Source organism: Corvus cornix, chromosome 1A (genome assembly GCF_000738735.6).
Source record: "Corvus cornix cornix isolate S_Up_H32 chromosome 1A, ASM73873v5, whole genome shotgun sequence".
Taxonomy (NCBI): domain Eukaryota; kingdom Metazoa; phylum Chordata; class Aves; order Passeriformes; family Corvidae; genus Corvus; species Corvus cornix.
The window spans coordinates 51027584-51039406 of record NC_047057.1 but is presented as its reverse complement, the minus strand read 5'-3'; the positions used below and the strand labels follow the sequence as shown (position 1 = coordinate 51039406).

The 11823-nt window shown below is 48.1% G+C and overlaps 2 protein-coding genes across 5 annotated transcripts; one reads left to right on the top strand and one right to left on the bottom strand.

The window, feature by feature from the left end:
- Positions 1–208: 208 nt before the first annotated feature.
- Positions 209–9003, bottom strand: LOC120411875 (thiosulfate sulfurtransferase). Its single transcript, XM_039570528.1, has 2 exons — positions 8325–9003; positions 209–695 (listed from the first exon to the last, which is right to left on the bottom strand). Exons 1-2 carry the CDS (start codon positions 8908–8910, stop codon positions 397–399), a joined length of 885 nt encoding a protein of 294 aa, XP_039426462.1. The 5' UTR covers positions 8911–9003; the 3' UTR covers positions 209–396.
- MPST (mercaptopyruvate sulfurtransferase) lies at positions 7151–11823 on the top strand. Of its 4 annotated transcripts, none has more exons than XM_010410541.4 (5): positions 7151–7360; positions 7631–7709; positions 8115–8188; positions 9545–10197; positions 10803–11823. In XM_010410541.4, the coding sequence occupies exons 3-5, from the start codon at positions 8148–8150 to the stop codon at positions 11099–11101; spliced, it is 993 nt and encodes a 330-aa protein (XP_010408843.2). In that variant the 5' UTR covers positions 7151–7360; positions 7631–7709; positions 8115–8147; the 3' UTR covers positions 11102–11823. The 4 variants fall into 4 exon arrangements, with proteins under 4 accessions (XP_010408843.2, XP_019148106.1, XP_039426459.1 ...); XM_019292561.3 differs by having other exon boundaries at positions 8051–8188; XM_039570525.1 differs by lacking the exons at positions 7151–7360; positions 7631–7709; positions 8115–8188 and adding an exon at positions 9012–9114.

The following is an 11823-nucleotide window of genomic DNA, read 5'->3' as shown; positions in this document are numbered from 1 at the left end:
CACAGCTTGGCCCTCCCATGGCCAGTACCCAGCGCTGTATTTTAGCACTGGACTTTTCATTCATTCTGCTCCTGATCTCTCACCAGGCCACTGGAATTTCTGCAGGTCTTCAGGCATAGAGTGTAACTCTCTTTCATGTTGCAGAGCTCCTTTTCCCACCCAACACAAGTAGGTCGCAGGTAACAGAGGAGAATTAGAAATACTCACAGATGCAGCATCTAAGATTTTATTAATTGTCAAAAATCAAAAGTTCAATAGAAATCTAATGATAATTCTTATAAAAGTTGGCAAAATCCAAATCAACCGATTTTTCCTTTACTTCCACCTCCTCCCTTTTGCTTTACCCTGGGCTGGAGACAGCTACTAGACCGCACTGCCCCAGACACAGCTCTCCCTCTAGGCCTTGCTGCGCTTCGACTCGGAGACCTTGTAGTGTGGTGGGGCTCGGTGGAACCACTCGGACCAGGAGCCATCGTACACGGCCACGTCGCGCTTGCCACACAGGAAGGCTGCCAAGGCGATCTGACACGCCGTGACACCTTTGCGGCACGTGGCCGTCAGCGGCTTCGAGAGATCCACTTTCTTCTCACGGAATATTTCCTGGATCTCCTCAATACTCTTCTCATGCCCTGTTTCTGATAGGAATGAGTGGAAGGGTATGTTCACAGCACCAGGGATGTGGCCAGATTCCAACCCTGCAAGAGTGAACCAGAAAAGGAAACATGAGCAAGGACACATTAACGTAGGTGATGAAAGACACCCACAAGAGACATTAAGAGACATCACTGCAGATAGTCTCACTCCCTCCAAAAGACTCATTTGTTCCACTTGATGACGAAGATGCAAAGTGGTATTGGACTAAAAAGAAGAGGACAAATTATTATTCAGCTTCGATGAAGTCAAAACTTCCAGAATATTTAGCAAACTATTTCCTCACTGAAAGCAATGAGATGCAGAAATCTGAAGAAGCTCTAGACATGACAGGAATCAAAGAACTTCCACAGAAAAGGCTCTAACAAAGGCATTAAGGGCACATGTGATAAGAGGAATAAAGCAATGCATTTCCAACCTTCCCCAGGCATGCCAGCAGTGTGTAGTGACACAGTGTTCAGAAGCAGGAAGTGTGGCCTGCATGTGGAATTTGTGAAAGTGGTTATCCGTTCACAGTTTATTCCTGCATCACCCCAAAATCATATTTCAGAAAAGTAAATAAGAGAAATCATAAAGCAACCTTAAAGTCAGCCACATCACTGCTGAGGCAGCTATCCTGGGACAGTGGGGTCAGAGAAGTCAGAATTTAGATTTTGTATCACTTCTTATCTACTCCATGCATGAAGTCAGCACAGGTTCTCTTTTTCTGCTGGTGTATCTGACCATTTCAGGCAAGTTCAAAGCTGCATGTCAAAACAAGGTCTTTAGAGAGTAGCAGATACAAAAATACGATGGACAAGGTTGGCATCACACCCTTCAAATTGAGACTCTTAAGGCTTAATAATGGAAGCTTTTCCAATGATTTTGAGAGGCTTTGGATCAAGCCTCATTGGAGCCAAAACCATTATCTATTACACTGAAAATGCATTTCAGGGAATGGTTCCTTGCTAGGTTTGAACTTCTAATGAGACAAGTCTGAAAAAATCACATGAATAGTAACCTGTTTCACTGGCAGCTTTCCACTTGCTCAAATTATTAGGGTAACTGGTCTCAGGATATAGGAGAGATTGAGACAGTTTAATCATTTGACTTTGTTACAGTCAAATGACTGAACTATACCTAGTCAGGGACTGACATCACACATCATAATGACACTGCAGTTTCATCACTATGCAGCGTGGTAACATGACATGGTGAGATGTAAGGAGAAAACAGCTTTGGCATGGAACTGAAGGGAATTTTTTCTCTGCTGGATAGAGACAGAGCCTAAAGACAATCAAAGCTGCCCTGAGTCAGCTTCACAAGTTCTCTTCCTGTTCCAGATGGACCCTCTTTGTCTCTTGATTCATCCTTCCCGAGTGCACAGTTGTCTAGGAGTCACCTCATGCATCCTTCAGAAATGTTTAGCATTACTGAGAGAAGTTGGGAGAAAAACTGCTGACTTCTGCAGGGATTAACACTTAAAAAGGAAAAGAAAAAAAGAAAGAGGCAGTGTTTTGGACTGATGCTTTCACCACATTTTTGCAGTTCCAGAAAACAACAGTTCATCACTTCAGTACAGAGAACTGCAAAACTCACTCATCAATAGAGTGTCTGTATGACAGAGAGGAAACAAAAAATGAAGCAAAAACTGAGAAAACCTTGTGTATAGTTCTCAGACTGCAAAGCTGCTTACTGGAGCCTCTTACACGCCTGCGTTAGGCTACCACTTTCCCACAGAGTAAATGATCCTGACCCTGCCATTCAGCAAAGGATTTCTGCAAGGCTCTGCTGCAGTACTGGTGATCACCCCAACACAGACAAGTCGGTGAGCCATCCTAGGGCACTGGGAAGTGTACTGAGACCAGGAAGTCCTGGAGGATTAACTAGAAGGGAACTCTTGCTCAAAGAAGCTTGCTGGGCAATCAATATTGCTTCTCTAGACTGTTCATGCATCTTAAAATAGGTTTGTACCCCTCTCTTATTGGAGACTGACAATTCACCAGCCTTAAACAACTCTTCAGGTAGGAGCTGAGCAGATATGAAAAAACCACTCTCATTCTAGAGCAGTTTTGACTTTGATCTGTAGGGAGACTTTCTTGCTCCAGAGATTCAAAAGTCTGTTGGAGTCAGAGACCAGTGTTTGCACTCTGTGGGTGCAAAAGATGGGGAATTCTGTAGAAACTGCATTTATTCACATATGTGGGTGTTCAGCTGAGAGAAAGAGCTGAAACTGCACAACCACAATTCCTTGGACTGCCTAAGAAGTGCTCTCGAGTGGCTAAGGAAGCTTTACCATCTCTCTCTGCTGGGTCAAGAGCACAGAAACAAAGGACTGGAAGGCAAGGCTGGATGCAGCTGGGATCTGAACAGGGGAGAGGATACATCTGCTCCTGCCCCATGTGAAACAGAGGATACTCCACACCAGATTCATGCAGTCACCACTAAAACTCCAGGAAGGAACCCTAGGACTACAGAGCCTGGGCCCCAGCTACTACAGTAATCATTTTATAAGCTCCCTTTCAAAAAAGCATCCACCTCAGAAACAGTTTAGATTCTCATCATGAAACTTCCCACTGAGGCACCTCCTGGCTCATGTGAGGAGGAATACTCATTTCCAGTGTTGAGATCATCACAGTCAGTCCGTACACCATTTGACCTTGAGCTAACACTGCCCTTTGGCTGAAACAGTTTTTCTGCCCTTCTGCTATTGCTCCAACAGACTGATGGCAAGCACTCCCAACAACCTCGCGTCCTTAGCCTAAATCCAGTAAGAGCCCATTAGATACACTTTTCTCTGTCTTGGCCACCCTAGACACAGCTCTAGGTGTCCAGCAGGCTTCTGGATAAGGAAGTGGTATTTCCTAACACCACAGTTGGTAGACAGGAGTTGCCAAGGCTGTTGCCAAGTCTAAATCACATGTGATGTTCCTGCAGTCAACTAATTGATCCAAGTCTTACCTTCCTCTACTGCTTCCAAATGTGGGTCATCCGCTTGTAAGAGAAACTCAAGCAGTTCAGTGTTTTGGGCTACTAAGCACTCATTTTGCTCTCTGTAGTGTTATACTTCCTGTCACTCCTACATCTGCAGGTGGCACCTCACATAATTCTCCCCATGCGATCACTTAGACCTTCCCATGGCTGTGTCAGCAGCACATTTCAGTAACAACTCCCTATTTTCAATGCCTCAATGATTCAGAAAAACACGAAACAAAGCACAGAAGCATAATGATGGAACCATGCTGGCAACTTCCAGCCCCATAGATCTTTCAGTACTTGCTATTCTTATCTCACTTATCTGCTTTTTAGTCAATTCTTTTTTGTAATCTCACAGTATTTGTGCTATTTGCCCTCTCCTCATACTGAGATAATAAATGCCCCTCTAATGTTATGTCCAAAGCACTGATGAAGTCCAAATAGCACAACTCTACCTTGTAGGTGCTTCCAATGGCTAGAAGAAAAGATCAGGCATAACTTCCAGACACGCATGTTCCCATTTTTCTTATCTGGCCAACCAATTCTGTTGGCAAGGAAATAAAGCCCTTGGCTGCAGTGCAAGTCTACCAACATATTTTACTCAATTTTGTCTTCATTTAAAATAATTTTTCTTGAAGGGTTTTTTGAAAGCCTCCCAGTCTATCCATGTTAGAAGACCAGCAATTGCCGAGGTTGTACTGCCTATTTTAAATATGAACGTTGCAAGTGTTTCTGTCCCACAGAACCCTGCTTTGATTAAATTTATCAAACTCTTGCCTCATGAAGTTAAAATGTCACATGACTGATTTTTGACACATATTTGGGGTAGAGATCATTTGCCTCACTGATTTGAGAATGGGGATATCTTTTGGTTAGCTCTCTCCCTGCTCTGCAGACTCATTCTTAGGAGAGAAGAAAACATGGCAGCACAGATTCAAGGATCAGTATAATTCTGAGACCACACACAAATAATCTTCCACCTGGAACCCCTGCTAACCGCACAGCAACCTTATTTATTCTTTCTCTCTTTGTTCTCTTTTGTTCACTCTGTTCCAGAAGTTTTTGTTATTTGTTTTAACTCCTTTTGCCAAGTCTCACTCAGCTTGGTGTCTGGCAATTCTTCCTCACAATTTATAACCTGTAATATGTTATCTTCTTCACTACTTAATCCCCTTTTCCACATCTGTTAGATTCTCTGCTTACATATTGTTTTTATTGTTGGCTATTTGTCTAAGACCACAGCCCCTCCTCTGCAGCCTTCCCTTTGCGACGAAAGCTCCAGATGAAATTCCTTAATGTCAAAAAGATAAAAGATTTGCTCTGCCCATATTTAACTCCCTATGGCTTTGGAGTGTGCTGGCTGCAGATAGCTCTTTTCCAAATGCCTCCTCTGTTGCCTCCTTGTTTATCTCTCTCTTCCATTCAAATGGTATGTCTTAGAAGGGACAATTACTGATCTTGTCCAACCTACAGTGAACACATTGTAAGGAACACTTTAGGCTTGGTCCTAGCCAGGTCCCCGAAAGTCCTCGTAGGTTCCTGTGGGTTGAAACAGACTTCGATGAAGTTTCTCACTCTCCATTGCTGTGCCCCGAGTATTACTACACGGTCAAAGCAAAGCCAGTCCAGACCCAGTTGCAGAATCCTCTCGAAGGAGAGAGAGAGGAAAAACATTTCATTCTTATTCCCACTGAATATTCAAGATGAGCAAAAGGTTTATGTTTGGGGCAGGTAGGATGGAGAGCTGGGAAAATGGGCAAAAATATGGAGTTCTGTATGCCAGAGGAAGACAAGGACTACTTCAGGGCTGAGAATGAGAAGAAAAATACCTGTAAGTTCAAGAAATGATTTTGGGTTTGCTCTCTTTTTTAGATGATGGAGTTCTTGCCTGGCAACTTTCTCCTCTGAATTCAGAAATTCACAACTTTTCTGTATGCACTTGGTTAGCTACAATTCTTGTTCATCAGTTTTCAGTGCCCAGCACTCAGAGGGTCAGTACTGGCAACCATCATGTAATTATTTTTATCATCAGCCCTGGACTGCTAGTTCCTGCAGAAACACAGCACTGTGCAGGGGCCCCTCAAAGTACTCGGTGCATAGGTCAGGGCTGCACATCTGTCAGGCTTATGCTGCACACTCTGCATGAACATCCAAGATTTTCACCCAAAGCAATACCTGCATTTAAAACCTATGAGACCTGGCTCATAGAAATGCCTGGTTTTTTCCACTCTGGCAACTTTGGTGAACCTCTTCCAGCAAATAAAAAATAGTCCTGTATTATGGCTTATCTTAACCAGTGCAGAGGTCTAAATCCCAGCAAGGATAAAAATAAACCAGGGACAATTAATTCTTACCACAAAGAACTGAAAAACTAAAGAGGCGAAAGAGTCAGCTGCAATTAGCCTCTTCTAGAGATGGAGTTCACAGAACAGGAGAGATTAATTGACTTAATTAGGAAGTCAAGAACTGAAGCAATAATTAAACTGAAATCACCTGAGAAGGCAGCAAGTTCCTTAACCTGAAGACCATTAGTCTTCTCTAAATTGCATCCTCCCTGATTGGATGACCCCTGCAATTAATCAGCATTGATTTCAAATTGTTCTTTTAGGTGTAAGCAATGTCTTTTACCCACTGCTGGCTGATGTGCTGCTACTAGGTAGCTTGGTTCAGAAAGCTGTCAAGCTCCTGTGGAATGAGCAGCTGCAGCTGGAGTGCTTATCCTGCTGGATCTGCTGTGGGAAGCAAAACTGGACCACCACAAATAAGCTGTTCCATGCTGACTCATTTCAAAGGAAAAATCTGTTTCGAAGATGCTGTTGGGGCTGCAGTATTTGTCACCTGATGACAACCCTCACCTTGGGAAAGAATGCAAAATCCACCAGCTCCCAGCATGGAGCATTTTAGTTACATCTTGAGGTTAAAATTCAACCTTCGATGGGCCGTGGTAGAAGAAACAGAATGAGCAATAAGTCTAGCTTTCCCTTTCCCTTCCACAGTCTTCTCCATCACTCCCATTACCTTTCTCACCTTCCACATTGTCTTTACACAGCTCAAATGTGTTGCGGGGGCTTACTGTAGACACCTGGGCCACCCACGTGTACAGAGTCATTTACAGCCAAATGCTTCTGAAGTTTGGATGCAGGAATGTACTTCAGGACATGGTGTCACACTAACTAGCTGTACAGCAGCAGACACATATGTGAACAGCCAGGACAGAATGGCAACAACCTGCGGGGCATTGGGGCAGCACTGCCTGGGAGCCACAGCCCGCCGCACGTTCCGGCAGTGTGGGCTCTGCTCAGACCTAACAGCTGCTGCTGAGCTGTCCTGTGCTTTCTTCTAGGAACTCCTTCTTTTCCAACCATTTCTGCGATTCCCTCGTCAAGGAACACATTCAGTGCAGGTAGCTCGGTGTGCAGCTGCAGTGTCAGCCGCAGGTTGAGCTCTGGGTGGTGAGAGCCCCAGGCAAGAGGCCAGGAACTGGCGCCGACCTTTTGCACAACAGAGGGCACAGGACCTGTGGCACAGCCAGGTGACCGGACACTGAGACACAGCAGGAGCCAGGACGCAGCTGGAAGAGCCAGGACTTCGTCACACACAGACTGGGAGGGTATAAAAGTTCAGTGTTTCCTTTGTTCAGGTCCCTCCTCAGAGACACCAGCTCAAGCTGTTACTGTGTTACTGTGCTGTTAATAAATTGCTTTAAGGAACCAGACTTTTGAGGCTCTGCTAAGGGAAGTCCAGGCTCAAGACGGTAAGAAAACCTGCTCTGTGTGTGTGTGCAGGGTGCGTAGGGAGCCAAGAGGGACACCCACCAGTTCAGTGGAGCTGCCTGCTGAGAAGGGCTCTGGTCCCAGCAGTTAAAAGTTTCTGGTGGTGGAATTGTGATCGCCAGAGTGCTTCCTAAATGGTCAGTCAGGAAAGTTTCCTTTACACCCTTTCAGAGGGGAGGTTATTCTGGGATATACCAAGGCTTAAATTACACAGCAAGGGCCTCCTTTAACCAACTTCCATTTCATTCCAGGCACACTGCTGTACCTGCTGTCCCCACTGCACAGGACTTCTCCCACCCCTGCTGCTTGTGTGTCCAGTGCTTAACGGAGGTAACAAAATCAGTTTTTGTTCCTGTAACTTGGGGCATCCAAAAGAGAGAGCTAACACCCGATACATTTGCCAAAGGCTTCAGGCTTTTCTTACATAAGTAAAAGAACAAAGATCAGCTCAAGCAAATTCTCTATTTGCTGGGAATCAGAGCGATAAGGAGAATGTCCCTGGGGTTACTGTATTACCTAAAACCTCGGCTTTTGCTGGTGCCCTCATTATGGTGAGAGGTGCCTACATGAATACTGATAGTTTGTGTGCGTCTGCTGGTTTTTGATAGGACCCTGAATAAACCCCTGGGAGCTCTCATCTCTCATGTTTGCATTTTGATAAACTTCTGCAGGGTGCGGGATGGGAGATCCAGGAACCAAATGACTGCAGCCCTTTTCTGCTATTTCCTCCTGCAGCTTTAGAGCTAACTGCAACAAAAGCATTCAGTGATGGCACTGGGATCTGAACGTGCAACTGCGGATCCCTTAAGGTAATCAATGAGTCAGGCCGAGGCACGCCTGTGCATTAGGAAAACCTGTCTGACGGCTGCTAGGAGCTGTTACTCCCAGTGTGTAGTATTGACATTCATCCCATTCTGGGGCAGGTGCCAGTCCCACCTCCATTACCTTGGTCCAGCTCTGTCCCCCGAAACCGACCCTCGGGGCGGGAATCCACCACCTGGAACTTTAGGGACGACACGTTCTGTACCATCTCCTCAAAAGTCTTCACCAGGGCCTTGTTCAGCCTGGCCTTAAAGACAGCCGGGGTGGGCTGGGTGACCTCCGCCGTGACGGGGTGCCCCTCCTTCAACCAGTTCTTGAAGCCACCGTTCAGCACAGAGACCTCCTTGTGCCCAAAGGCCCGGAACATCCACCAGGCGCGGGGGGCGTAGAAGGTGCCCACCTCGTCCCCGTCGTACACCACCACGTGGGTGTCATTGCTGACCCCCAGCCCCCCCACGTAGTCAGCGAAGTGGGACTCGCTGGGCAGCATGAAGTCGTACGGGGAGGACTTGTCCCGGCACTCCTCGATGTCGAAGAACGACGCGCCGGGGATGTGCCTCTCCTTGAACTCCTGCCGGGCGTTTCGCTCCTTGGGGGGGTACCAGGAGGCGTCCAGCACCCGCAGGCCGGCGCCCACCCGCCCGGCCCGCACCGCCTCCGCCAGCCAGGCGGCCGTGACCAGCGCCCGGCTGAGACCCTGCCGCGCCATCTCGGGGGACCGGCGGGGGCGCCGCCGCTGGGATGCACTCCCCTCACACACAGAGCCCGACACAGCCCGACACACGCGAAATGGCGGCGGGAGGCGCGGCCCGAGGGGCGGCACGGAGGCGGCCGTACGGCCGGGACCGGCCCGCTGGGAGCGCTCCCGCCCTCCGGCGGCGGTGGCTGGCGGGCATTGAGGCCCAGCGCGGAGGTACGGGGCGAAGCGGCGCGAACCGCGGCCTCGCCGGGCCGGGGGGGCTCGCAGCGGGCGGCGGCGCGGCCCCTGTGAAGGCCCCGGCTGCAGGTGTGCTCCGGGACGGGCAGAGCTGTGGGGCCGTGCCTCACCCGGGCACTTAGTTCCTGGGGCTGCCCTGCTCCCCTCTGGCCGCTGTCAGTGCTGGCTGGGGTCCCTGGATGGGGCCAGAGGGGCTGCGTGGGGCTGGGCGCAGGGCAGGACTGTCGCGGCTGTCCCGCTCGGGGCAGTGTTTGAGATGAGCTCTGGAAAACTGCTTTCAGGGCTGGAGCATTTCGTTGTAGGCTTAGCCAGCACCTCAGTGCAGACCTGGGTCCCAAAATGCATCTTTGTCCAGTCGCTTTTTTGAAAGGCCGGTCTCTAATGTGTGATTTTCTACCTTCTGCAGTCAGGTGGACTCAGGCAGAATCCAGAAATTGGCTAATCTCAGCCAGGACTCGGGAGCGATGTCGCAACAACTCCTCTACCGAGCTCTGGTGTCTGCAAAATGGCTTTCAGAAGCCATCAAGTCCCAGCAAGCTGGCCTGGCCTTGAGAATCGTGGATGCATCCTGGTACTTGCCGAAGATGAAGCGTGATCCGAAGCGGGAGTTTGAGGAGCGCCACATCCCTGGTGCAGTTTTCTTTGACATTGACCAGTGCAGTGACCGAACCTCGCCTTACGATCACATGCTGCCCAAGGCTAGTGACTTTGCTGAGTATGTGGGGAAGCTGGGTGTGGGGAATGATTCCCACGTTGTGGTGTATGATGGCAGCGATCAAGGTCTCTTCTCAGCACCCCGGGTATGGTGGATGTTCCGGGTCTTTGGACATGAAGCTGTCTCCCTTCTGGATGGTGGCCTGAAGAACTGGCAGCGAGAGGGGAATGCACTGAGCTCTGGGAAAACCCAGGTAGCTCCATCTGAGTTCCATGCCTCCTTGGACAAGTCCCTGGTGAAAACTTATGAGGATGTCTTAGATAACTTGGATTCCCATCGCTTCCAACTGGTGGATGCCCGCGCTGCAGGACGGTTCCGGGGAGTAGAGCCAGAACCCCGAGATGGTAATGTGCCTTCTGAGACATTGGCATTATAAAGAGGGGCTTAATTTAAGGTGCCCATCACTTTGACTCCTGTAATGATGGGAAATAATGGCTGTCTTTTATGGGATGGGACTTGAGGCCATGTGTCCACCTGTCCTCCTCTCCTTTTGACTAGCAAGTGCTACCCTTTGAAAATTCAGCAGTGGGGAAGCCATGCATCTTTTTTTCCTCATGAGGGGCTGGGGTGAGAAATATAGCTTTCAATACACCTCAAACATTATCGCTGGTCTCTTCAAGTACTGGTGCTGCTCTTCCCCTCAGAATGGCCTGTGGAGGTGCTTCATCAGCGTGGGTTGCTCTGACGGGGAGAAAGATGTGGAGGGAACAAGGGGAAAGAACGGAACTTGACAGGGTTGTGCCTGTGTGGTAGCATGAAGGTTACACATAGAGCCCTCCTTCCTGAGCAATCAGTAATCTAGTAAAACAAAGTGTAACAGAAATAAATGTATTCATTTTAGCAAAATACACTAAGCAATAAATATTCCTCCCAGTGAAACAGACTAGGCTTTGCGATAGACTTGTCCCAGACAATAGAGGTTAATTCCTATCCATATTGTTTTTTCCAGGAATTGAGCCTGGTCATGTCCCTGGGTCGACGAGCATCCCCTTCACTGATTTCCTCACAGAGTCTGGGTTAGAGAAGACCCCTGAGCAGATCCGTACTCTGTTCCAGGAGAAGAAGGTGGACCTCTTAAAGCCAGTTGTAGCCACGTGTGGCTCTGGGGTCACTGCCTGCCATGTGGCTCTGGGGGCCTACCTCTGTGGCAAGCCAGATGTCGCAGTGTACGACGGGGCCTGGGTGGAGTGGTACATGCGGGCACAGCCTGAAAATATTATTTCTGAGGGAAAGGGGAAAACAGTGTAATAAGCTGCATTGTCTCCCAGCTGTGCAGGTAGTTTGCCTTGAAACAGGATTTGGAAAAGATGGGTTTAGCATTCCTGGTTAAGTGTCTTGAGATGAAGGCATTGGATAACAATTATGTGCACATGGTGCTTCAGCACTTTCTCCTTACCCTGCTGCTGCTGCTGCTGCTGCTGCTTAGGAGGATAAAGATGACAGCAGTTCTGGGCAGCCAGCTCTAGGTAACCCTGCCTGAGCAGATAGGGTGGAACACATGTCATCCCAGGGTCACTTCCAACCTCAACCATTCTGTGGTTCTGTGACCATTTCACCATATCAGATGGATGGCAGAGAGTGCTGCTGCCAGCATGGGGAATTAATTAAGCCAAGCTCCTGACTCAAAATATTCAATCATGTTCATTCATGGGATGGTCATACTTATATAACTGTGCCTCATAATCCTGCTCTCTGCCTCTGTCCCACCCATGCACTTTATGGCCATTTTGAGTGCAAAACTTTGTGGAAGGACATGGCTGTTAAAGGAGCAAATATGGTTTTAAGGTTGGCACTTAGGCTAGAGACTTGATCTGTATTTCTTCTTGTACTTGGACTCTTTAACTGCAGTATGTACTTAGCCAGCCTTGTAGCCCCATGGTCCAAAATCCCCCTTGAGAAAAAGAAGAGATTCTGGGATTTAAATAATGTAAATAAACATGTTTCAAGGTCTTTCTGCTGAATGAAACTTA

Bases quoted from the DNA above. Each gene is read 5' to 3' on its own strand.
- MPST (XM_010410541.4), top strand. From the start codon at position 8,148: ATGGCACTGGGATCTGAACGTGCAACTGCGGATCCCTTAAG. The intron at 8,189-9,544 runs GTAATCAATGAG...TACCTTCTGCAG, and splicing joins GCAACTGCGGATCCCTTAAG to TCAGGTGGACTCAGGCAGAA. The intron at 10,198-10,802 runs GTAATGTGCCTT...TGTTTTTTCCAG, and splicing joins AGAGCCAGAACCCCGAGATG to GAATTGAGCCTGGTCATGTC.
- LOC120411875 (XM_039570528.1), bottom strand. From the start codon at position 8,910: ATGGCGCGGCAGGGTCTCAGCCGGGCGCTGGTCACGGCCGCCTGGCTG. The intron at 696-8,324 runs GTAATGGAGGTG...TCACTCTTGCAG, and splicing joins GGGGACAGAGCTGGACCAAG to GGTTGGAATCTGGCCACATC.